The sequence below is a fragment of the Choloepus didactylus genome, chromosome 1, assembly GCF_015220235.1.
Source record: "Choloepus didactylus isolate mChoDid1 chromosome 1, mChoDid1.pri, whole genome shotgun sequence".
NCBI lineage: Eukaryota > Metazoa > Chordata > Mammalia > Pilosa > Megalonychidae > Choloepus > Choloepus didactylus.
The window spans coordinates 210,285,880-210,313,392 of NC_051307.1; the positions used below are offsets into that span (position 1 = coordinate 210,285,880).

The window sequence follows — 27,513 nt, forward strand, 5'->3', positions numbered from 1 at the left end:
AGCTTTGTGGCAGGCTGTGCCAACGTGCTTCCTCTGCATTATTTCCTTGACTTCTCTTAAGTTACTACTAGTAATACACCCATTTCATAAAGCAGGCAACTGAGGCTCAGAGGGGTTAAGAATCTTGTCTAAGGTCACACAGCCAGTAGGGAATGGCAGAGCCAGAAATGAACCCAAAGCTGCTACACGGCAAGGCCTGAGTTCTTAACCATGGTACTGCTAGTTTCCAAAACTGGTGGGAATCCCGAAGGAACCTCTGACAGCAGAGACAGAAGGGAGATGTATACTGTGCCAGAGGGAGAAAAGTAGAAGCTGTTCATTCAAGCCCTATCACTCTGGAATCAGCGGTGCCTCTCGGCTCTTTCCCAGCAACTCACAGTGGCCACCTAGGTGCACAGGTGCCCTGCTCATGGGACCCCAGCAGACACTGCTCTCTGCCAGGGGCATGCCGGGAACTGGTGTGGTGGCATGTACACATCCAGGGGGCCTCACTGGACAGCCAAGAAATAATGCCGCTCCCACACGCTTCACCTGCCCTCCACAGTGGCAGCCCGAGGAAATGAAAACTAATGAATGGTTCTCTCCTGCTGCTTCCGACAAGGCCCTTCTGGAGAAATGCACTGGGTGCAACAGCCCTCAGAGGCAGAAGACAGGTATCTGGGTCTGCAACCCGCTCTGCCCTGGCCTCTGCCAATCCTCAGCCAGCTGCCCCCACTCTCAGGGACTAATGGACCAGAACAGCACCAGAAAGCTCCAGGTTGGAGACCAGAGACCCAGCATTTCACACTTGCCTCTGTAATCCCAAGTGCCTGGCACTGAATTAAAATATATTTATATACATGATTACATATATGTTTGGCAGACACACATACGCACATATGTACCTGGACAATCAAATCATATTAACATACAAATGTGCGTACACACATACCACTACACACAGCTATGTATATCACTATTACACAAATGTATGGACTTGAAGGATTGTTAACACTGATCACTTGGGCTGACAGGTTTAAAAGTGATTAAGTAATTTCTATTTTCTTTATAATTTCCAAGTTTCCCTCAAATAAAAGTATCAGTTTTATGACTGCACAAAAAAAGAATACTGGCAATGTTTACATGGTCTCCAAGGCCTGTCTGGGGCTCGTTCCGACAAACTCTGCAGTCCCTTCTGGGGCCCATCCTTCTTGTTCTTGGCTCCAGCCACACTAGCCTCTTTCAGATCCCTGACGCCCTGAACTCTCTCTCCCCACAGGGCCTTTGCACATGCTACTCTCCTCTTTTCTTTGCCTAGCTAATGCTTACTTTCCTTTCAAGCTTGGCCAAGTCACTGCTTCCTCTGAGAAGCCTCCCCTGACATTTGTGATGAGGTCAAGGTCCCTCTGACACTAGTGTAGTGCCACACATCTCCTTCGTAACACTTGGCCTCAAATGTGGTTTTACACTTCAAGTGTGATTCTTTGACTAATATATCTTGATTCTGATGTCCCCCTGTCACAAGCTCCATAAGGAACAAAGCAGTGGGATTTTCTTTCTTTTTTTTTTAAGGGAGGAGGGAGAGGCGCACTGTATTATACTTTCAGCACAAAGCCCGCATATTGTAGGCACTCAAAGAGTACTTGTGGAATAAAAATCAATGTGATAATACTAACAAAAGCTAACTGTGATATGTAATAGGCTCTGTTCCAAGCACTGTACATGCAGTCCATTTAATCCCCCCAATAACCCTAGGAAGTAGGTACTACTATTTTCCCTATTTTAGATACAGGGCAACTGAGGCACAGGGAGGTCTTGGTAATTTGGTCAAGATTACACAGCTAATAAATGCTACAGCCAGAATAGTAACCTAAGCAGCCTGGCACCAGAGCTTACATGCTTAACAATAATACTGTACTGTTTTTTGACAAATAAATGTAAAAATGCATTCAGTTGTTATTAAAAATCACAGGTATTATTTTATGTGAAAAGTGGGGGAAAAATGGGGGAAACAGGACATGCCTCCTCTTCCCACACTTCTTGCCAAGGGATCTAGCAGAACGTTCAAAGGAGAGGGAAAGGGTGTTTCTTTCGAACAGCATCTGTCCCCTACCCCTCTGTGATCCCACTCCCAAAAGTCTGCCAAGCTGCCTATTGAGACTGCCTGCTTCCCTGTCTTGCCTGTCCTCTGTTGACAATCACTGCCTGTTATCCACCAGAGAACGTTAGGTCAGACAAAGGACTGCAAACAACTTGTTCAAACTCAAGCAGAAGTTCCTTGAGGGCAGAGAGCATGCCTTTTCTCTTCTTTTTAAACCCAGGAAAAAATGATGCATACAGTTAGGTCTCAATAAATATTTACTGTCAATCAAGGAGCCTTAGCAGTCGTGTTTTAGTCATCCACCTCTTCGTCAACTCACATCCTTCACACTATGGTGTTTTCCCACATTTCTAACAAAGGGTCTATTTATGATAAAAATTCATCCTGCTAATGAATGGAGCATGAAGAACTCCAAAGCAACCTAATTCATCTTCATCTGCTTGCCTGGGTCTGTGTCTGCAGTCATTGCCTGGTTAAGTTTCCCAGACGACGGCTGCAGGTGGGAGGCTGGGGAGGAAGCAACCTTGGGGAGGACAAACATCAGTTCACCCAGCCAGAGTGCCTCTCCCCCCAGGACTCATGCACTCCTTGAAAGCCATTCTGGAAACAACTGAGAAATCACGTCAGAATTTTTTGCGCTACCTGGCAGAATTGAATGTGAAGCTTGCCCATGTGCTTTGAAACATCTTTTGTTTAAAAAAAAAATAGTGCCTAGTGCCAACTTGGATCCCTGAGAAACATACCCACACTGGGTGGGTATTTCCCACAAAGGAAACAGCTACCTCCGAGCATGACCCCCACCTTTGATGGAGATAACCATCCACAGCTTCTACTCAACTTGTCTACATTGAACGTAGTGTTGCTACTGCGGCTGCTGAAAAGGATCTGTTGAGCGCTTACTCTGTTGAAGCCCTTTGCATGCCTGCCCATTTAATCTCCACAATTCCCACTGAAATTCTAATTTTCCAGATGAGGAAACTGAGGTTTAGAAGGTGAGTCAACAGTCCAGGGGCCAAGCTGGGATTTCAATTCAGCTCCATCCAAACCCCAAATCCAAGTTCCTAACTCCTACACTCTATGGCTGCTCCAAATTAAAACGTAATCTTGCCCCAATCCTTCCCCTGGGAGAAAAGGAAAAAGGACAGGTTAAATGATTTGAGCTGGTACTTTGGAATTCTCTTTGAAACTTCTTTTTGAAGCTTTGAAAAGGAAAAAGAGTTTTCTTCTTAGAAGAGGATCCAGTTTCATTTTTTAAATTGACTAACATCTTGTCCAGAAACATTTTCTCTGACACATTGAAGCCAGTTTTCATCTACTTAAAAGTCTTAGTATTTGAAATCTGGGTCCTATGCTCAAAGGCTAAATTTCAAATTTAATCTACAAGTGACTGTGCCTGAATTTGGTAATTTAACTGTTATAAAGTTTTATTCCTGGAAGAGTCCTCAGAACATGCCTAGTGCACTGTTTCCAAACTCTTGGTACCACCATGATAACTGTTAGCCATATGCGCATATACTATATACTATGTACTTAATGTTTTCTTAAAATGCTTATTTTTTACTTAAATAAACTTACTGTAAAAATAAACTTTACATTACTGCCTTAAACAAAGAACCACTATAACCTGCCATAAATAGAAACTCACTTTAAAAAACGAGTCCTGTTACTAAATTCTTCTTAGATATTCTTGCCTGCCTGAATCTTCCAAGGTTGAGGCCTGTGCTTTGTCAAAAAGGGAAATGAGCAAGTGATAGAGAGGTGTTAAAGATGAACAAGCTCCAAACAGAGACTTTCTCCCTGATGTAATCACAAGGATTGACGAGAACTGAAAAGGGAAGGTGATTCCCTTTTGTATTATCCCTGTATCACCTTGTCCCCCTATCATTTGAGCTACCGAAGTGGTGTGAAATGCACCTTCAGGGAAATAATGAAATAATCCAGTCTCTCCAGAAATAAAGACTCTGAGGTCCAGAGAAGATGAGCCTACTTGTCTCCTGTCCCCAGCTAGTGGGGAAGCCCTTGTAAGAACGGGCTTAGAAATAAATGCTGCTGAAGAAATTCAGATGAGCATTAAGAGTTCTCCAAAGCAAACTCCCATGGACTTGATGCCAAGACCCTTAGAACCTGAGCATAAGGCATTCAGAGACTAACAAGGGAAAACAAGGTCTTTTCTGATGCTCTCTCCTTCAAAGCTCTCAAAAAAGTAAAATAAAATAAAAGCTGAGGGGGAAGAAGGTGGAGACTTCACGATGCATCTGCGGCTTACACTTAGAACCACCATCAATTTTCCCATCCCTAACAGTCTATTTCCTTCTTCATGGTGGTTTCAGACCTCTTCTGTGAGACCCTACCCAGAAGCACCCAGGGAATCACCAAAAAGCAAGTAGGATGGCTGATGAGGTGTGTAAAAATGAACCAAGACCACCCACCAGCCATCCTCCCCTGCCCCCACCTGTGTGATGTAAAAAATTAAGAAAAATTTTAAAATAAAGTGACCTTTACCTATTTTCTGTTTGCCTGGGGTTGTTCCTGACATGCCTGAGTCACTTGGGGATTATGAAATATTAGCAATTCAGTGTAAGATAACACCCTCAAGAAGGGAGCTTGCACTGGCCTGTTTCAGGGCCAGGAGAACACATAGGTCCCCTAAGCCACCGGGACCAACTCCATCTCTTTCCTTCTGTGGCTTCTTCCTCCAGGAAGCCCCCAAACTTCTAAATCTGACAACTGGAGGCACTTGTTAAACATTTACCTTTCTATTTTTTCAAGGTCCTGACATGGGCTCTCAGTTTAATTTAGTCAGTTTGCCAACTTCTAGTGGTGTCTATGGAAATGGTATCCTCAGGAGATGCCGAATTTCTCTTTACCATTTAATTATCACCTCTGCTGCAAACATTAGATCTTCAGAGTTGTAGATAGACATTATTTTAAGGCAAATCATCTACATGTACGGAAGTTTGTATCTGTGCATTCTTTGTGGGCATTTTACTTCATCTAACAGCAATCTCCCAAGGAATATAAAGCAATGCCTTGTAGTTGGACCCCCTGGAGTGCAGGTCAAAGGAGGGCCAGCTGCTCCACTGGTTCCCATGTGAGGGCACTGTGTGTCAAGTTTAATGGGTTCACTTTGAACAGGCTCAAGAGCTACTCCAGAATAGAGAGTATTGCTTACAACTGACCCCACTCAGGGACATGACTGGCTTAAGTCAACATCGTGGAGTGCCAAGAAGTCAAGGCTGGGTAAGGAGGGGCCAACATTTTGGCCCTGCCTCCTAATCTCTCTGAATTTGTTTCCTCAGTTGACAAAGAGGACAGTCCTTGTCTTGCCTAGCTCTCTCAGATGGTGCAAGGTTCAAAGAGGATAATGAATGTGAAAATAATTGATTGCCGTTTGAACCCAGGGTGGCATGGCTACAAACTTAGCACGATGGAAAAAGGAGGGGGGTTTCTGGTTGAAATATCTCATCCACCCACTTCTCAACATCTCATGTGCACACTTATACAATTAAATTGTTGACATCGTATATGTAATTATGCTTAACTTGTTTTCCTCTTTATTTTTTCCAGGAATGCTAGGGTTTTTCTGTTTCTTACTTTGTCTGTAATGGCCATAAATAATGCCACTGAGCCCTGTGCTAGAGGCCAAGGGACCTGAAGCCATTCCCCTATTAGAGGAAAGAGAGGTTGTTGGCTTTTCTGTCTGTTATCAATAACTAGGAATCGCTGCTAGACTAGAATCGAACGACAAGGTTCCAAGCTCCAGATTTGACACTCCCAGCTCTGTGATCCTGAGCAAATCATTCAAATCTCTCTTCCCCTCAGTATTCTCATTTTTAAAATGAGGATAATTACACTCAGTAAGGCAATGAATATAAAAGTGCTTTGAAACCCATAAAATGCACAAACATTCAGCATGATCAGTACCGTAAATATGTTGTTATGAAAACCTTTGGACTCATAGCTCCACCCCCCATCCATTCCCACACCTCGAGTGGGAATACTGGGTCCTTAATATGCACTGACAAGCCCTCTTGTTCCACAAAGAAGTGCCTTATTTCCCTGCATTGGGTTTTATCATGTTGTTAAAATATCTGTGACTTCAATTAGGTATAAAATAGCACCTCATTATTGGTTGCTTTTTCATTTCTATAATTCCTTCTACAGTGAAGTCATCTTTACTTTTTGTAGTTCCTTGTGTGTGAACTGCCTATCAGTGTCCTTTGCCCATTTCTTAATGGGGTGTTCTTTTACATCTGTATAAATTATTTACAATACAAAGATATTAATCTTTAGTCTGTCATCTTAATTTCAAACATCTTTTTCAATGTATTAGTCTACTCCTTTTGTCTGGGGAAACAAAATAAACACAATTCTAACCTTGTTTGTTGATTCAGCTTCATACAGTATCCTTGGGCTGATCAATACTTGGGATTTCCAGGCACAGAGGATGTCAAGCAGAAACAAGCAAGGAAGGAAAGCAGGTGGGGTGAGAGTGAGAGTGTGTGTGTGTGTGCGCGCACGTGCATGCATGCATGCACATGTATGGGGGTGGAATAAGAGGGAAGAGGGATAGCAGTTTTCAAATATTTAAGGAGTTAACATATGAGAAAGTATTACTGTATAATATACTGCTCCAGAAAGCCATCTTACAATTAAGAAAGGATTTTCTCATGATCCACACTGAAAAAAGAGGGAGTGTACTGCCTTAGAAGGGGATGAGCTCTCTGTCACTGGAGATGTTTAAGCAGAGATGGAACGGATCCAGCATCAGATAAGAACTGAGATACATGTCCTCCTAGGGCCTTACCCATTCTGAGGTTCTCTGATGCAATGACCCTGGGCCATATCCTGGAGACCGGTTTTGTTTATTTGTTTCATAAATCCCTGGAACAAAGCCTGTTTTGCTAACCCTTTCCTCCTCATCTTAAGAGCCAGGAAAAAACAAAGAAAAGAAAGAAAGAGAAGTCCAATGAGTTTACGGTTAAGGTTTCTGGTTCAGCCCCAACTGATTGACGTTTCACTAATAATCAAGGTTGCCTTTTCACAAAAGAACACAATGGCCCAAACACAGAAGGTCTAGGCACAAGTGTTTCTAGACTTAAAAAAAAAAAAAATCACGTCTCTCTCAGCTAGTTGAAGGTTCAGAAGCCTTTCCTGATTAACTTGTGACATACTCTCTTCTAAGCCAATAACCGGTGCCAATTTATAAAAAATGGAAAGTATCAGAAACCACTGGCCTTCACTCCTGACAGTTCATCCCATGAGCCAACACAACAAGAATAAATTGCAATGCAACCACAGTAATTTCCTCATTTCATCTGTGACCAAACCCGTTACCAAGGCTGACAAATTTTGGAAGGCAACTGCATGCATTCATCACAAATGAAGTAGCCCTTCCAGATCCACATACACCATTAATAACAATTAAATGTGTACAGGGCTTTGCAAAATTAGGATGTGATCAGTAATTTACTTTCATTCAGTTGTTATGAAAACAGTGGCACCAGTCCAGGATTTTTACAGGCAATCTCAGGGCAACTACTGAAAATGACTTGATCTGCAAACAGCCAGATGGTAGTCAGGACTTTCCAGTTATTGGTTTACGTGGAAGGTGGGTGGTTAAGGTAGATAAGCAAAATGACTAATCGCAGAACTAACGGTGTCACCTCCACAGAGCTGAGAATGCAGAATTCTGCCAAAAACCAGCTTTGTGGTCTTGAGAAAGAGAAAATGGAAGTTACCAAAACCTTCCCCAGTGGTGGCTTGCTGACTCCACTCCTGTGGGTCCTAGCTGTTCTGAGATGGGGGCTTTCAGAAGCATTGACTAACAGTGGGGTCTCCCACTCGGGAAAAAAAAAAAGGGCGTTCGCTGGTCAGGCAATTTGCCCAGGCAGTCAGGTTCACTGTTTGTGTGTTATGTGGTGAGAAGACCAGTGATTTAGTCATTTAGAGGCAATATGATGTGGTTGGAAAAGTACAGACTTGAGGATGAGACTGGGGTGTGAGTCTTGGCTCCTCCACCTATAGTAGCTCAGTCTTCCTCAGAAGGCCACTAAACTGCTCCATGCCTCAGGTTCTTGTTCTGCTAGAGGGGGGCAAAAATACCAACCTCATAGGATTATGGTGGTGATGATTAAAAGACTTACAGGAAGGCCCTAATGCACTGCAGTGTATAACACAGCATCCAGGAAATTAGGATGGTGATAGCAGTGTTTCTTAAAATTATTTTAGGAATCTTTTTTGAGATGCAGAGACCTTGAGGATGAAGAAGATGATGATAATGAGATTTATTGAGCACTTTCTAAGTGCCAGGCACAGTGCCAAGTGCTGCACGTGAATCATCTCATTTGGCCCTCACTGTGGTCAGAGGAGGTAGAATGCTCCTCATACCCATTTTACCACAATGGAAACTGGGGCTTGTCTTGTCTGAGGTCCCATTGCTAGTGGGTGGTAGAGATGGCTTTGGGACCCAGGCAGTAGCTCCAGAGTTAATGCCCTGAATAGCCTCAAATGTACATGTATGAAGTCAACATATTTTCCTCTAATAAAAATGTTCTTTGTTCCTGTGCACCCTGGAGGCCCAAGTTCCTCATGATACTTTTCCATCTCAATTAGCCTCAGACTGATGGCCAGGCGACCATAACCAGATCCTATCAGCAAGTGATGTCCCTTCCCTGGGTAACTCTGTGTCACTCCCACCCAGTGAGCCCTCTGAAGTCACATGATCCATGGAGTCTATTTATTTCGTCATCTGAAATGGAATAGAACTCCAGGGTTCTGGCTAAAATAACTCCTTGGGACCATTTTCCATACAGTTGGTTGTATATACCATCAATTCAATAGTATATGATACAGACTCCAAGAAATATATAAGTTACTGGAAATGGGTTGAGCCCTTGAGCTCTCCAGATGGCATGCAAGGAGCACAGCCCCAGGTGTGTACAATTTTCAAAAACACGTGTTGATTGACCAAAGCATCAATCATGCGCATAGGGTTCATCTGGCCATTTAGAGCTAATGCTTGAAAAGTACCTTCTTATTCACATAAAGTTCTCAATGTTATATATTTAAGAGAAAATGTTATAAAGCATTTTACATGTCTGTTACGTTTTGCATTTTCCCCTGCTTTCCTTCACAGAGGTAAACACCCTTGGATGTTACAAGGGAATACAGCAATAAATGCTAAACTAAATCCATCAGGAAACCTGGCCTTGGATCTTGGCTCAGCTGCTGGTTTTCTTTGTGCCTTTTTGTATGTCACCTCTCCTCAAGTGTCTTTATTTATAAAGCGAGGAGAATAATATGTGCTTTATGTTAACCTTATGATGGGTTAAGGCATCAAGTGGGTCAGTAGATGTGGTAGACTTTGAAACGGAATAAAACTGTCATTTCTAGGTGTGTGTCATTATTCTCAAGGCCACACAAGGCTATTGGCTGAGTCAAAATCAGAACCTATATTTTTGAGATCTGGGTTAGTATTTAACTATTCACATAGACAGGCATACGTGGTCTATGTGCTGCAAACTTCTCAAACCACCAAGAGATAAAGGTAAAGACTACAAATACCACTAACGAAATCTTGGCCTAATCCTGACCAACACCTCAGATGGTGAATCTTAAAACCAAAAGAAAGCTGTCCTTCAGGTTGTCAGATATATTTTTGGAAAGAATATAACAGAAACACTTCTTTGTATTTTCATTAAAAATAAAAAGGACTTGAAACTCTTAAAACCTGATCAGGCTCCGGCAGCCTTAGCCAATGTATCCATGCATTCCAGCCTTCTTTCTTTAAAAGCAAACCTCATCAAAGGGAAATAGTGATTTTAATTTGCAATCAGTGCAATTTGTTAGAGCCAATGGCTTTCATTTTCCTGACTCAATCAGGTGTTCAGAGCACCTAACATGCCTAGAATGGGGGGGTGGGGGTGGACACACAATAAATATGAAACAGAGACTAAATTGAGCAGAACTGTATCAAGGATCAGAAGAAATAAGCTTAAAGATGTTCACATGATACCACATTTCTCTGTACAAGTCCAGAGCCATGGACTAAGCTCACTAGATTTCAGTTACTGATTAGAGCTGGAGAGATATAGCTGGTTATAGGTATTAAAATCAAACATTTGCAATCTGACTCATATACCCATGTCATAAGAAATATCAAACTAAGCAGTATTATGTTACTATCATAATCCATGTAGAATATTTTAAATGTTTAAATACATCTTTTTTAAAATTTTACTGGAAACCATCATTGAAATAAAAAATAAATTACAAAGCATTTAAATTAAAACCTCCAATGGATATTTTGGTATCATTTGCTTTTAAGAGAATGCTTATTTTTGCACACTTTTAAATTCAAGTGTACGGTAGCAAATGTACGAGTGACACCCACTCCCTCCCTATGAGCCTTTCCCTGAGTGCCCTCCCACAGCATGCTCGCTGCAGACACAGGAGCAAATGTCAAACGCTCTTACCAGTGCTGAGCTCTACCCACCATCCTCCCTACAGCAAATTCTGAAGGCATGGCCATTACATGTCTGAAGAGCACAGGTGCTCTGCTACAATTGCCTTTTGAAGGTCAATGAGCCCTATTTTCCTGGAAAGGCTTTTGGATAGATCAGTTTTTCTTTATAGCATAATCACATTCTTTCTGCAAAAAAAAATGACCAATTTTTAAAAAAATTACTTTCACAGGAATTAATAGTAGATGCTTAGTTTACAAACAATTATATGATGTTTTTCAAAAGGCAGACTAGTGAATACTATTTTTTTAAACATTTATGAATATTGACGACCCCTACTGGTAGAAACTATTTTTTAGTTAACTGCTCATGGAGAAGCAAGGCCTCAAGGGTTGGCTGTTTTTTGCACTAATAATGAAACCAGAAAACTACCCCCTAAACTCACTTGAGTTTCTTTTTCCAACTTTGCCTATCTCCGTTATCAGGAAGTGACAGGCCAGATCAGTGAAACTAGGAGATGTGCTGGACCGGACCCCTACTTCTACTCTAACTTAAACATTAAAACAAAACCAGACCTCAGGTGTGGTACCTGAAAAATATTTACCAACTATTTCCAAAATTGTCCCTCCCCCATCCTTACTCCCATCCTAGGACATTCCCATAGAAGGAAAATAAGTCACATTTAATAATTTGGATCCAGTTACCAATGAAAAATATTAATATTTGATGTTTTTTCAACCCATTTGTAATATACAGAATATATCTATATTCTAAATAATAAGAAAAGATGAAACAGATGTGTTTACTTAAGCCTTTAGCCAAACTACAGGAAAATACAGGACAAAGGGAAAGCAAGAAGGGGCTAGAATCCAAAGCTATTTTCACTATGCTTTTCTTTCACTCACTTCAATTTATTAGACTCGGTTATGCTTTGCTTCCTTCTAAAAGGAGCTCAAGGGGCACCAGCCTCACAACTCCTACATTTATTAAATGATGAAATTCCCAACAAAAACTCATTATATCCATTCTAAGCCTGAACAACTTGAATTCTATGCAGGTGCTGTCCTGTCAAAACTTAAATAAGAGTCCAAACGCCACTAGGGCCATCACACTTCCACAGCTGCTGAAAACAAAAACTCTTTGTGAAAATATACAAGTGAGTTGGGGTGTGAGGTGTGGATGGAGGTGGAGAAAGAAGTTTGCACTCAGCCTACAGAAAGCTGATTACAACCAGAGACTGTTAGGAGTCTAGGAGCAGCTCTTGTGAGAGGCAACGAGTCTTTGATGTTGTCCTCTCATATATAATTCAGTGAGCTGAGCGCACACAGTTGAGCAGACCCAAGGGTGGTGGGTAGTTGGAACCTCCAAGAAGGCTGGGATAAGGCTGGCTGCACAACTGCCTCCAGACTTTCCTGGGTGGTGGTTAATATGCTCTCAGGGAGAAGTGACGAAGAGTGGAACTCTTGCAGATACATATGTGATGACAACAATGAGCTGGGTCCAGTGGGTTCCACTATATCTTGACCACAGCAAAGTTGTGGTCTAGTAGAAGCAATCATAATCTCTAAGACCCTCAAAGAAAGAGTTGCTTTCCACTCCAGCTAGGTCCAACCTTTGAGGTCAGTGAGCTATTTGCCAGAAAAATAACATGCAGAAGGAAAAGGCAGACTAAACACCAGCTGAAAGGACTCCCTCACATCACCCTACAGGAACAGGAAACTTCCCAGAGAAGAGAATTGTTTCCCATATTCCAAGGCAGCTTCCCACCACCCCGAGGAGTTTAATTCATTTTTAAGACCCATGTGGGTGAAACTCAAGTTACTCATTTATTCCCAGATCCCCAGCTGAATGACACCCACTGGCCACAGGTATCAAGCAAAGGTGCCATGACCTGTCTTCGCTGCCAAGCAGCTGCAAGGCCAAGCCTGGCAGGTGAGCTGTCCTGAGGGATCCCCACCAACCTCCCCTGCTCTCTCAACACAGGCAAAAGGAAAACCGCGCTTAAGGGGTGGCTCTTCCCTGATGGCCCGGCTGATACAGTCGAACCAAGTCCCTCAGGCGGGTGTAGACAGACAGATGATCGATAGTCTGAACGCCCTGCAAGGCACCAGAGAGGCTGGCGCGAGGAGGCTGTTGCTCCCTGGCCTGGAGGAAGAGGGAGAGACGGAGAAGGCGGCCCATGCTCGATCCACAGAAAAGGGACGGGAGGGAGACTGAGACAGCGAGACCAGAAACAGGAGAGATGCAGAGAGAGAAGGAGAGGCAGAGGCAGAGGCACAGAGAGTGGGAGACGGAGACAGGCTGACACAGGGAAGGAGTCGAGAGACAGAGAGAAGGACGCGGAGAGGTCCAGGAGGCGGGCGCGCCCCTACCTCGGCGTCCTTGGCCGGACCGCTGGCGGGAGGTACCTCCAGGCTGCAGTTCGCCCTCTTGACCGTGAGGTAGAAGGGGTAATCCTTGGCCACCATGGCGGCTGCCGGGCCTGCCCTTTGGGGTGTCACCGCTGACCCCAGGCGACCACAAAGCTCCCAGGCGAAAGGGGGCCCCAGGTCCACGGTGCCGAGCGGCGGCGGCAGCAGCGACTCGGAGACGGACTCCGGCTTCTAGCCTGGCCAGCCCCGACTCCCGCGCTGGGGCTGAAAGGCGGGCGGAGCCGCAGCGGGGCCCGCCCACTGCGGGGGCGCGAGGGGCGGGGGCGGGGAGGAGCGGAGCGGAGCGAGGAGGGGCGAGGGGCGAGGGGTGCAGCGGCGGGGGGCGCGGGGCGCGGCCGGGGCGCCCCTAGGAAGGCCGGGCGGAGAACGCTGGTTCGCCGACCTGCAGGGACCGCTCCCAATCTCCGCTCGGCTCGGGCTCCCCCGCACTACCCAGGTGGAGGAGGCGGCGGGTAGAAACGAGGCGCAGGCATAATTCGGGCGAGGGAAGGAACCTGTGGTGAGAAGCGAGCGCTTTAAAAGTCCACTTTCAGAAGAGGTAATACTCTGCCTTACCTTATTTCCAGGCCACTCTCCCCTGCACATTTCCTTTTAAATGAACGTCACTGGAGTATCATTTACATTTAATATGCACCCATTTTAAAGGTACCGTTCGTCCAGTGCTGACAAACGTAAACACCCGTGTAATCACGTTCACAGTCGGGATACAGAACATTTCCACCACTCCCAGAAAGCTCCCGGTGCTCTTTCCCCCCTGCACCCACTTTAGAATATGAAGAGGATGGTAAAAGGCTGCCTGCCTGCCACTCAGAAATGCAACTGTTAGTGTCTGCTTCAAGCATAAAGCGGCACAGCGATGACCCCGCACTATGCCTTTCTGGGTCCTTTCTGGAGAGACATTCACATTGTAAATGTCTACGGAGGAATTCATTCCTGCTTGGGACAGTAAAAAACTGGAAACTGTAAATACCCATCAACAGGGGACTGCTTAAATAAACTCTCCTTACTATGCAACACCTCAGCAGCAGTCAAAAAGGTATACTTTTTGACTATTAAATGATTTAAAACAAACAAGTTGCTGTGTGAGGTCAAATATCATTTGTGTTAAGAACACATCTACAAAAGAATCCCATTTATATTCCATAGAAACATATATGCAGATAAGTGTATTGAAAACTGTCTTGAAGGATCTGCAGCAAACTCACGCCAGTCTCCTTTGGGCTGGGGGCTGGGAAGCATTGGGAAGGGGCAACTGGGATAAAAGGATGAAAGACAGTGGACCAAGGGGATTTTAAACCTATGGCTAATATTTTGAAATTTTTTACAAGGAAAAATAGATTCATGTGTTAATGGGAAATTAGATATTAATTTGTTAAAATAATAAAATTATTATCTCAAAAGTTACTTCGTAGGCTGCACTGTTTAATTTCCTGCCCCTCATATCAAAGTCATGGCTACATCAGGTGGTAGTCTGGGCAGGTAATCTCTTTCGTTTTCACTCGTTAGGTATGTGGGAGGTAGTGGGAATGGAGAGATTTGTCCCTGTTTGGTGTTCTGTGCTTCCAACTGAGGTCAGAACCCAGCAGTTCCTCTTTCTAGTCAGGAAACCTCCTAATATTCAATTATTTCACCTCAGGCACCAAACCCATACCCCCCATCAGGTCCGCCTGCCTTCCTGCCCAGCCAGTGTAGACAAACTGCCTTAGAAAGCAGGAAGAATTTGCCCTAGTTTGGCCATCCCGCTGTTGCCACCCTTGTAAAGGCGGCTCCTGAATGAATGAGTTCCATCTAAGTTTGAAGACAGCCTCAATTCTTTCACAAATACACACCCTTGAGCAATGGAAAGGAAGTGGATCAAGTGGGCTTTATCCAGTGTATGGACAGAGAGTAATAAAATAAAGACAAAAAAAAATATATATATATATATATATATATATATATATATATAATGGGGGGTTGTGCTAGATATGGGGTATGGGATGTTTTGGGTGTTCTTTTTTATTTTCATTTTTTCTTTATTTTGGAGTAATGAAAATATTCTAAAATTGTGGCGATGAATGCACAAGTATATGATGATACTGTGAGCCACTGATTGTATACTTTGGATGGATTATATGGTGTGTGAATATATTTCAATAAAATTGTATTTAAAAAAAAAGAAGAGGGATGGGGTAGGAAGGGTGCCTCAGACCCACTGAAGTTTCCTACCCGTGTACCTGAACCGAACTTTGTCTTTTTAGCCTGAGCTGTGCTGATGGGGAGCTCACATTGGTGCCTCCCCAAGCTTTGCTAAGTGGGCATGGGATGGTGGGCAGCGCACCATGAACTCCGCAGCCAAAGCATGGCCAGAAGGCAGTGAGATGTGCACTCAGGGATTCCCTGGCTCCCTGGCTCCCAGGCCCCGAGGATCTGACCTGAAGCACTCCAGAGTCCCCTTCATTTCTTCCCTCTCCCTATTCCTCTCACCCTCACAGGCCCACCATCTCACCTAGATGACTCTGCCATCAATGTGTTATTCCCAATTTGGGATGGGCTTTGACTAGAGCTCGCTTGATTGACGACTAATGGCCAGTAACAATTTAAACAGTACTGCAAAAAAAACCATAAACCTCAAAATGAGTGTGGAAGGAAAGATGGGAATTTGGAGTTCTCCTGGGTGATCTGATTCTTGCAAGCTTCTCACAACATGAATGTCTCACTACCCTAAATAGGGCTTCAGTGTTTAAAGACATATTTTTGATACAATAAGATCTGTAAACTTAAGCCAGCAGTTTTGGGTACCTACAAGCCATATATGTGGTCCTTGGGACATTAAAGGATTTTCAAGGGTATTTTTGACCCCATGCAATTTCCACCTAGTGTCCCGAAGTCAGAACTTGCCCCAGTTGTAGTATGCTGCTCTACCATTAACAGAACCAGAGGTGCTGTGACCAAAGACTTTATCAGAAAGCAGGCTGCCCTACAGGAGGGTTCCGAAGCACCCAAAGCTGGCGTCACAGTTGTGGGAAGGCAGTCCAACCCACAATGCTGACCAGCTGAACATCCCCAGAAGTGCAGTGTTTCCCGTCCTGCCTGCGTGTGTGTTTACAGGCTGAGGAACAACACTGCCCTAACAGTCAGCTTCACTTGAAACAACAGCACAAAGTGCCTTTCAGAACTCGCCTTCGGCACAACCCGTTATAATCCTATAAAACGCTTCACAGCCGGGCAGTGTTCCTCGCAAGCCAGAAGCCTGCAGACTGGAATAAAGAAGTCTGTTCTATGTTTCTAGGAACAGTGCCAGGCACAGGGCCTGCTGTCTCGCGAGTGCCAAGCAGGGCTCCTTTGTGCTGCTGGTAGAGTGGTGGGACTCTACACACTAGCTGACCACCGGTTACTAGCTCCTTGCAGACTAGCTGACGACTAGGCAGGGCTGGGAGACCACCTATCAATTCCACAAATCCCAGTGTGGTGACTGAGAGCAGAACGGGCCCAGCGGAAGGCTAAAACTTCAGAGGCCAGAGTGGTTGTGACGGTCTTCTAGGCCAAGAAGACTGTGCTTCATCTGGTCAGCATTAGACTTACCATCAGGGATCATGGGTTTTGTTAAAGGCTCGTTCATGCATTCATTCACTCATCAAATATGTAATGAGTGTTTATGACAGGTCAGGTGTTCGATTAGCTCCATTTCTCTCACCTATTCCTGAACCTCTATGCTGAGCAGGTGTTTAATACACACCTGCTCAAGGAATATAGTCGACTTTAAAACATGGCCTTTCAACTGTAACCTCTGCTGTAAGGCCTGTGTTTGCTGAAGGAGGCTCAAGTGGCAGTAGGCGATCCCCCAAAGCCCAGCATTTACACATGTGTACCTCTGCCATCTGCCTCCTTGGCAGCTGGAGCCATCTCCATGAATTAACCCACGAATCTGACACGGTCATGTAGATACCTGTTGGACACACGTATGTTCCAACACCTCTCCTTTCCGCTTCCACATGGGCAACATTCCCAGTTAATGACCAAGTTCCCTCTCCTCTCTGCAACTTCGGTCTTGATGGGAGGAGGGGGCAGTTAAAAGCCTAAAGGAGTTCTGGTAGTACATTCTGGGAGATGAGGACTGTGGTTCACTACCAGACAGGTAAGAATGAAGCACTGATCATGTCTAAAATCACACCATGATTATTATTGCTTCCTGCTTCAGGCCTGATTCACAAAAAACATATCCTGGACATTCTAAACCTGGAAGACTTAATTCTTACCTTCTTTTAAAGATCTCATTTTCTGAAACAAGTCTGAAAACCTATTAAGTAATAGTGTCTCCCCCCCCCCCAATTTAGTTATGTGATATTAACTACATATGCAAAAATAATCCAGACTTTAAGCTTAAAGAAAATGAATGAAAAAGTGTCTTGCCATGATATGCCATAGACAGGTATTTCCTAGTCTTTGGTTCACTAAAACTGTGGTTCTCAACTGGGGTGTTTTGCTTCCCAGTGGACATTTGATAAGGTCTGGAAACATTTTTGATTTTCACTAGGAGGAGAATGCTACTGGCATCTAGTGAGTAAAGACCAGGATACTGCTGACTATCCTACAAAACACAGGTTAGTTTACCACACATGCAATTAACAGCTCCAAAGTGTCAGTTGTGCCACTGTTGAGAAACCCTGCATTCAAGATAGAGTACAATATAGCATCAGAGCCAAGAGAATTTGTTGGTTTTGACATCAAGGATTTTTTTTTTCCCTTTAGATCTTGATCATTGATTTGTATCAAATGTTAGCTTAGGCTTCATGGAGTGAAGAAGAAATGCTTGAAAACCAAAAGCCCCAGAATTCTAACATACTTCGAATCTTTCCTCATGCCCAAATCTGATCCCTAACTGAATGACAGATTCAATTAAACACCTACAGGACAAAAGAGTAAAGAAGAATATGGTGGAGAGAGGCAGGGATAGGACAGAAAATTGTCTTACACTGCTTCAGATAAAACAATGCATCTCAAAAGGCCAGTGAAAACTAAAGCTTCAATGAAAGATATTTTAAATTCAAACCCAGTGATTAAATAAAAAACCAGGAAGAGTTTAATTTATTGTCTTGATACATGCTATTTCTTTCGTTACAGTCTGTGAAATCAAAAATCTAACTCAAGGTTTTGCAATAAGAGTTCCAATGTTTTCCAATTATTACTACCAGCAAGCTAGTTTTGCTCATTGAATTAAGCTGGCTCTTCAAACATTTTCTGTATACTACTAAAGGGTCTTTGAATTTAATGGATAGTTTGCATTTGTTTGACAACATTTCATATTTTTGAACCAAGAATTCAATAAATTTGTTATACTCCAAAAATATTTATCCCCTGTCAGTCTACAACTAATGTATGCATTATGTGGATGTTGTATACCAATCATTATGTAGAGAAATTAGAATCAAAATGTGTAAATTCCATCCTTGGATATAAAAGAGATGTTTTCTCTTCCATCGATTATAAACTCAGTGATCAAAGTACCATATTTCATCAAAGCTAAGATGCAATAGACTGTATTATGTGTTACTATTTTATGTACCCAGGAAAGAAAAAAAGTTTTCAATTAAATTAAAACACTCAATGAATTGTAAGACACATTTCAACTCCAGAGAAGTAAAAATGTGGGGGGAAATGCACATAACAATGAAATACAGCAGTATTCATATCACTTGGCCTGGATTTGAAAAACAACATGCTTATGGAAACACGGCTTCTGGATAGCTGGATACCCACATTTTGTTTCCAGAGACCTGTAGTGAAATCAGCAGAGAAGCTTATAAAATTCATATTCCTGGGCCCCACCTCTGATCCACTGAATTGGAATCTTTGGCAGTGGACCCCAGAAATTTGTATGTTTGAAAAACACCTACAAAGAGTAGAGTTTGAGTAGCACCATACTGTGAATTAGAATTATCAGCAAGTCCAATAATGAACCTGGGTAGCCTCCTCCAGAAGTGATCTGATCACAGATATTCCAACCAGAGGCGCCTGGGGATAATTGACCCAATGGTTGTAGCATCAAAATCCAGAATGAGCATGGGGAGCTGCTTCATCCAAGCAATGTGCAGTGAGGAGCAACTGTGTGCTCGGCAGCATGCTACATCTTATGGATGCATTGGGGATGCTGTAAGAAGTCTGCAATTTCTCACTGAGTAAATACCAACTAAACTATCTACCAGATGTGTTGTGGCTGTCAGTGCACAGAGTTCCAAATAAAAACAGGCTTATCTTCATAGCTAGGGGACATGATGGCACCTAAGTTTAAAATATATATATTTGTACCAGTACAGAATGGGAAGTGGGCAGTTGGCTTGAAAAGGGCCTTGGGCTGTTGGGATGGGGTGGGGGTGGTGTGGGTGTTGAAGACCTTAATTACAGAACTTGTTCAACCAGTAGAAGCAGGCACAAGGACTCCCGGCAAGGATGTGTGTCATCTGGTGGGAGCAGAAGTCAGTGAGAGAGCAGCCCATTAGCTGGAAGTGTGTGGTGTGCTGTGGGCATCAGACGTGTTTTACAGAGAGGTTGGAGGGTGCTGGTTAACTGAGCGCTTCGGTTAGGTTAAGTGGGAGCTGAGTTAAGACAGCTTCTTCTATATCCATCTCACATCCAAAACCAAGCTCACACATCCCTAGTTCTAACGGAGCCAAATGCCTTGGCAATAAAAGGCTGAACGGAAGCACCAGTTACTAGTTCAGCAACTTTTATCACTGCATTAGCAATTACAACCCACCTGATGGCTTCACCTGGCTAATTTTTTTTTAATTCAGTTTTACTGAAATATATTCACATACCATACAATCATCCATGGTATACAATCAACTGTTCACAGTACGATCATATAGTTATGCATTCATCACCCAATCCATTTTTGAACATTCTCCTTACATCAGAAAGAATCAGAATAAGAATAAAAAATAAAAGTCAAAAAGAACACCCAAATCATCCCCCGCATCCCACCCTATTTCATTTAGTTTTTGTTCCCATTTTTCTACTCATCCATCCATACACTAGGTAAAGGGAGTATGATCCACAGGGTTTTCACAGTCACACTGTCACCCCTTGTAATCTACATTGTTATACAATCGTCTTCAGGAGTCCAGACTATTGGGTTGGAGTTTGATAGTTTCAGGTATTTACTTCTAACTATTCCAATACATTAAAGCCTAAGAGGTGTTATCTATATAGTGCATAAGAATGTCCACCAGAGTGACCTCTCGACTCCACTTGAAATCTCTCAGCCACTGAAAGTATTTCATCTCATTTTGCATCCCCCTTTTGGTCAAGAAGATATTCTCAATCCCATGATGCCGGGTCCAGATTCATCCCCAGGAGTCATATCCTGCGTTGCCAGGGAGATTTACACCCCTGGGAGTCAGGTCTCACATAGCGGGGAGGGCAGTGAGTTCACCTGCCGAGGTGGCTCAGTTGGGGGCGGGGGGGCACATCTGATCAACAAAGAGGTACTCAGGGGGAGACTCTTAGGCACAATTATATGCAAGTTTAGTCTCTCCTTTGCAGTAACGAGCCCCACAAGGGCAAGTCCCATGATAGAGGGCTCGGCACATCAAACGGCACCTGGCTAATTTTTCTCATTTGAGGCCATCCTTGATCCCAGGCCACAAACATGTCTTCCACCAAATACTCATCTGCTTGTAATTATTTACTTAATGTCTGTCTCCATCAACCGACTGCAAGCTACAAGTGGCAGGAACTATTCGTATCTTGTCCCCCACACTAGCTCCAGCTCTTTCTATCATGCTGGATTCTTATTTGTTGAAATGAATATTAAACTGGAATGGGACTAATCAGAGAACATGTAACAGAGGAGGTTAATCTAGAGAAGAATCCTTGCAAGGAGGGACACAGCATATTGAAGATTTTCCAAGATGGGCCAGGAAGTCAGATGCAGAATACTACAGGGGGCTGTTAAAATATTTTTTTGAAAGGTAGACATGGGTCCCCAATGTTGATCATCTTGAAGACTTCAAAATTCATGGAAGACACTTTGGGAGAAAATCCTACAGGGCAAGGCTGTGAGGCCTTCTCTGATATTATCAAGAGCTTTGGTTCCCTCAAGTTTTTACACACACCCGACAATTTAGACCAATTCCTGAACAGGGTGGACTTGCTGGGGAGGCAGAAGCTTTGGTGGCAATGGGATGTCAAATCACTTGTTTTCAGAAACATGCTCATTTGGTTTGCCCTTTTCTTTCCCTGCGGAGGAACGCTTTTTCTTTTCCTTCTCTAGGCTCTTGATTCCAGGTTAAACTCAACAACAACAACAAAAAAACAATTTAGTTTCAACTTGTCATGCTGGTTCCTGGTGCTATTTATATTGAAATTCTGTTCTCTTGAGGTGGGCCCTGAGAGGCTGACTTAAGGGGAAGGGGAGATGGTTGTCTGGTGTTTCTGCAACATTAAACATGTTGCTGGTCTGATGCTCCCAGGTTGATATGAAATTATGGAATCACAGATTTTATATCCAGGGAAGCCAATGGGAGTAGAAACAAACTTCTCTTGCTAGCTGCCCTGCCAAGGTAGGGTCATACTTTTCCTACCCAGTGTCCTCACCTGGAATCTTACAAGAGAAGCTTTGAGAGCTTATTCTGCTTTAGAGAGAGTACACGATGAACAAAACTCATCTGTCAGCGAGTGGGAGGAAAGGAGGGAAGAAGGTAAGAGAGAATTAAAACTGTAAAGCCAACATCACGTGGCTTCCTCCTTGACCTTTAGTAACCCAGTGCAGCCTGCAGGCTCAGAAAAACCAAATGCAATGGGTAGGTATGGGGATTGCTCTGCTGCCAGGAAAATGCAATAAGACGTAACTTTTACAAGATAGGCAATGAATAAATGCCCTGCAGAAACAAAAAAGGCTTTTAACTTCTCCAAAGTTGGCAGCCAGATGCCTGGAACATTGGCTCAGTGCATCCAAAATGCACAATAGACGGGACCACTTTCTTTAAGATGAAGTCATCTTCCAGGAGGAACAATAGCTGGAGAGGCTGAGTTTTTATGATTCAGGGGAGGAGGGGAATTCTACCTACATTTTCTTTGCCACAGCAAGACTGACTTCAATGCATGTTAGAGGTTTTCCACACTGTTAAGCAGATTTTCTAGAATGTGTTTAAAGGACAACATTCTGCAGACTGCCTTGGTTACTGATCGAGCTTTCTTTCTCCCTGGGTTGGGAAGGGATCATATTCTGCCCCAATGCGTTATCAAGACGATCTGAAACTACAATCCTTCATTTGGATTCTGCTGCTCTTCTGAATTGCAGTTTGGGGAGTCTTGTTACACTTTACCCCCAGAAGTGTCAAAGGAAGTGCCTGTCACCAAAACTCAAAAGTAAATATGAAAATCATGTTGGCAGCACTCAAAAACCAAAGGGATCAGCATTTTGCTTCAGTTTCCTGTTCATAAAACTTTATAAAAACAACCCACCCATTAAAAAAAAATAGCTCGTAACAATAGCACATTATTCTTTTCCAAAGTGCTTGCCTCCTGCCATACTGAAATTAGGTGCCATCACATTTCCTGAGTTATGGGCTCCAACCACCACATCCCTTTCCTCCTCCCCCACCCCCACCCCACTTGGCATCATTCCTGAATTTAGACGCTTCTCCAGTTTACGAGATCTGCAGAGAAATGTCAGCATTCTCCCTCCCAGCCAGCCTGAGGAGGTCAAGCATCTGTACCAGCTGGAGAAAGAATAATTGAGGCTTCCTTCCCCCAAATTAATTCTCATTTCCTAGAGAAACTTTTAATATGGAAGGTGCAAAGTTAGAAAGTGAAGGAAAAAACACCTTCAGATCCTCTCCATCATATTAGCTCATAAATTGAAAATAATTATAAATGCATCACTTTGTAACAACATTAATTTTGAAGAATAGGATATTTCTCTTCTACCCTAGCTCAGCAGTAAAACTTTATGGAATATTCAACAGCCCATCCTTCATTTCCCAGTAGAACGCAGGAGAATACAAGTCTTAGAATGAGAAGCCTGGATTCAAACACCAAGTTTTCTGCTTACTAACTATATAACTTTGGACAATTTACTTAAATGCACCACCACCAAGGTTTTCTCATCTGTGAAATGGGATATGAGAGTTTCAAGGTTATGATAAAATAATACACCTGAATAGTTTAATGAGAATATACATGTCAGCATTCTAGCACAAGGCAAACACATAATCTATAATGTCATTAACCTTTCTGGTAAATAAATCCTACTCTCTTTTTAATGTATTAAGGGGGAAAAGATGGCATTTGAGGACCTTTTCTACCCTATTTGCTTCCAAAGAAAAAGATTTAACCCCATGATTTCAAACATTGAGTTGACTATTAAGAATATATTTTTAAAAACACAATGAAGAGGGAACTAATCTAAATTGGAAGAGATAGGCCCAGTCCTGGCTCTACCACTAAATTTGCTGTGTGACATTGAGCAAATCAATTAACATTTCTGAGGCTCAGTGTCTTGAGCTATAAAATAAGGTGCTTTAAGCATGAATGCTTATGATTTTGTGATTCTATAAAACCAGAAAAGGCTGAAGGGTATACAGAATATTATCTAAATTTTATGCTACTTTATTCCAGGAAAGTTTTCAAGTAAAAATGATATGATTTACTGATAAAAGAACCCTTATCTAAAATCAGCACATTTGGTATAGGCAGAACACATTTTGGGTTAGTTCAGTATGATATTTTATAAGGGGAATCAGAAAATTAACATTAATGTCTTCATTTGTCAGGAAATGCATAGGCATATAGATTCCTTTAATATCAAATGGCAAAGCAAACAAGATGTTGAAGCAGAGGTAAGTTCAACCATGAGAACAGAAATATGGAAGGGAAGTTGGAGCTGGACCACAAATGGGATGGATCTGGCCTAAAATATACCACTGCCACTTAAAAATAGGTACTTGGCTGAATACTGCCTGTGTTATCTGTATGACAACATTTGGTTCCTTTTCTGTCCTCTTTCTACAGAACTGTAATGACTACGAGAGCCGTCTGTTTCTTCACTGGACAGAGCCTTGCTGCCTTGTGGATTTTCTCCCAGTCATAATTTCCTTTCTGCCCTTTGGGGATGGGCTGTTTACGTCCCAGTGGCAGGATTGTGGGGGGTTCTGCTCTGGGTGCAGCCATGGGTGGTCTCTGGCATGCACTGCTGAGCACCACCAGCTTCTCAAGGTTGAGGGTCCATGCACCCTAGGCCAAACTTCCAATACGAAATATTTTATTTCATATTAATACCAGTCACACATTTATAAAAATTAGAACTAAAAACAAAGATACATTGTAGCAACTTTTAAATAGTGCCCTATAAATGACAAATGGAACCAGAATTACTTGGCCAAATCATAAACCTCATTAATCTTTAACATCTGTTCCCCCCATAGACTGTAAGCTCCAATGGCAAGAATCATGATTATATTGTTCAGGGCTGTATCCCCAGTGCTGAAAGATGCTGGCAAGTAACAGGAGCTGAGCAAATGATGATGACCACTAATGTTGATTGATGGTTTGTTCTCTGGCAGGCAATGTCCTTAGACTTTACATGAAGTAGCTTATGTGATCCTCAAAACAACCCTATGAGGGGAGTGTTTCTATAGTCGGAGAAACTGAGGCAAGGGTAGCTCAAGCAACTTGCCCAAAGTCACACAGCTAGGAAGTAGCAGAGCTGGGGTTCAAATGCAAGTTCTTTACTTCCAGAACTTGCAGTTCTAATTATGAAGTGGAATATTAATAATTGCCAGGCCTTTTGCCACTTAGCAGGTGTCCTGATGCTAGACTACTCAAGGATTGAGGATTTAAGGCTATAGGTTATGTTGGAAAGAACAGCAAATGAGAGTCAGGAGGCCTGGGTACAAATCCTAGCCCTGGGCTCCCACAATTTCTTTGGCCGAGCCTTGAGATCTCTTTGCTCACTGGTTTCTCCTGCTGGTCTAAATCACTCAGGTCCATGACAGTTCTAAACCCCCAAGTGCTAGAGTCACCCTGGATGTATTCTTACAGGTCATACAAGTGTGCTCCTCTGTCTTCCACAATCAAACAAGTTACTCAATCTCTCAGAGCCTCAGTTTCCACATCTGCAATTAGGACATAATAGTGCCTACCACAAAGGGCTAGGGTGAATATTAGAGAGAAGCCAGGTGAAGGGGCTGAAACATGGTAGAAATTTCATAAACAGAGCTAGGTTTATTATGGTCCCAAAGAGAACTGAAAGGTATTTCAGGAGGAGGAAAGAATCTCCTCAAAGCCCGGTAACCAACCAGCTCATTGAAAAGACAGCTCTGAAACTCAGATGTTTAAATAATTTCTAAGGATAGACTACATGTTTGTCACATCCCTAGAGCAAAAAGCTATATCGGATTCTCTTTCAAAAAATGCAGTAATGCTGATAGATTTCAGTTATCTTTAAATGGAACAAATAAGTACGATTGTAAGGTGGGAAGTTGACATCTGAATGCTGAAAAACTAGAAAATAATAATGGGTACCATTTGCTCTGGGCCGGGTCTTGTGACAAGCATGTGACATGCATTGTCTTACTGAGTTCTCATAACCTGCAGAAGAGGGATGTTTCATTGTTTTATAGATGAGGACGTAGAAACTCAGAAAGGTTAAGAAACTCCCTCAAGGTCACACAGCTATTGCAGAGCCAGAATTTAGCCTGCCTGAACGCTGATAGTCTTAACCTCTCAGCTATATCCTCTCCCCAAGGACAGGGTGTCATTTGCCACAGCATGCCTCGAACCCACAGGGCAGCCTTCCTTGTCTGCCATGTGGGCAGGTGGCTTTTGTGGCAAGAGTTTTGGGTTTCAGTCCCCATTTACCCATGAACTCCCAGGAGCTGTGGACAAGTCATATAACTTCCCTGGGGCCGGGATCTTTTTAATTAATTAATTTTTTATTTTTTTATTGTGGTAATATATATACAACATAAAATTTCTCATTTTCACCAGTTTCAAGTATACAATCCAGTGCTACAATCACCACCATCCATTACCAAAATTTTTCCATCAACCCAAACAGAAACTCTGTACCCCAGTGAACATTAACTCCACATTTCCCACCCCCCACTCCCATCCCTGGTAATCTATAATCTACTTTCTGTCTTCAGTTTTCGTATAAATGAGATCATTCAATATTTGTCCTTTCGTGTTTGGCTTATTTCACTCAACAGGATGTCTTCAAGGTTCATCCATATTGTAGCATGTATCAGAACTTCATTCCTTTTTTTTTTTTTTTTTACATTTTATTTTTAAATAAATTCAAAGTTATAGGAACAGTTACAAAAAACAATACAAACCCTGTACACAGAACTCCAGCATACCCTGACCCCTCCGATACCCCAATCCACTAACTTTAATGTTGTCACGCCGCGATTTCTTTTCCTCCCTCCCTCCCTGCCTCCCTCCCTATCTATCATCCATCATCTATTGCTCTGTCTTCTGGACCTATGAGAGCTAGCTGCACACATCCTTGAACAAACACTATAATTCACATACACAATTCCCATGAACAAGAACAATCTTTTATGCAATCCCATTAAGCACAGCTAAGAAGTACAAGAGATTCAACAATGATACAAAGCTTACATTCTATATTTCCTTTTCCTTATGTCTCAACTGTGTCCCTTTGAGCCTCCTGTCCTCCATCCTCAGATCCCATCCAGGGTCATCCTTGGCATTCAATTGTCATCTATTTAGACTTTTTTTTTTTTCTCAATTGTGGAAACATATATACAGCCTAAATCTTCCCATTCCACCCCCTCCCTAGTATTCCATTAGTGGGATTAATCACATTTAGAATGTTGTAATGCTATCACCTTCCCACCATCCATTACTAGAAATTTCCCTTCACCTCAAACAGCAACCTTACACTCATTTCTTAACTCCCCATTGCCCCTTCCCCCACTTCTCATAACCCATACTCTACTTTTCATCTCTATGGTCATATTCTCTGATAATTTCTTTGTGTTTACTGTGGGGCTTAAATTTAACTCCTTAAATCCATAACAACCTTAGTTTTCTTTGATACCAACTTAACTTCAATAGGACCCATAAACTATGTACCTATACTCCTCCATTCCCCCACCTTTATATAGTTCTTGTCAAAACTTACATATTTTACATTGAATACAAAACCACTGATTTGTCATTAGAGTTTGTGTATTTTATATCATTGTTCTAGTTTGCTAATGCTGCCAGAATGCAAAACACCAGAGATGGATTGGCTTTTAAAAAAGGGGGTTTATTTGGTTACACAGTTATAGTCTTAAGGCCATAAAGTGTCCAATCTGGTACCTTCACCGGAGGATGGCCAATGGTGTCTGGAAAACCTCTGTTAGCTGGGAAGGCACGTGGCTGGCATCTGCTCCAAAGTTCTGGTTTCAAAATGGCTTTCTCCCAGGACGTTCCTCGCTAGGCTGCAGTTCCTCAAAAATGTCACTCTTAGTTGCACTTGGGATATTTGTCCTCTCTCAGCTTCTCTGGAGCAAGAGTCTGCTTTCAATGGCCGTCTTCA

The 27,513-nt window shown here is 42.8% G+C and overlaps 1 protein-coding gene across 3 annotated transcripts in view; it reads right to left on the bottom strand.

Annotated features, from left to right (window-relative positions):
• The window catches only part of ARHGEF3 (Rho guanine nucleotide exchange factor 3), a 342,674-nt gene that overhangs the window by 50,817 nt on the left and 264,344 nt on the right, over positions 1-27,513 (bottom strand). The window contains exon 1 of one of the 3 annotated variants that reach the window (XM_037798719.1): positions 12,918-13,205. The exons of the other annotated variants lie outside the window; for them this stretch is intronic. Within the exon in view, the coding sequence (XP_037654647.1) occupies positions 12,918-13,013 (96 nt within the window). The 5' untranslated portion in view covers positions 13,014-13,205. Of the gene's footprint in view, positions 1-12,917; positions 13,206-27,513 lie in introns of those variants that run through there. 3 annotated transcript variants of the gene reach the window in all.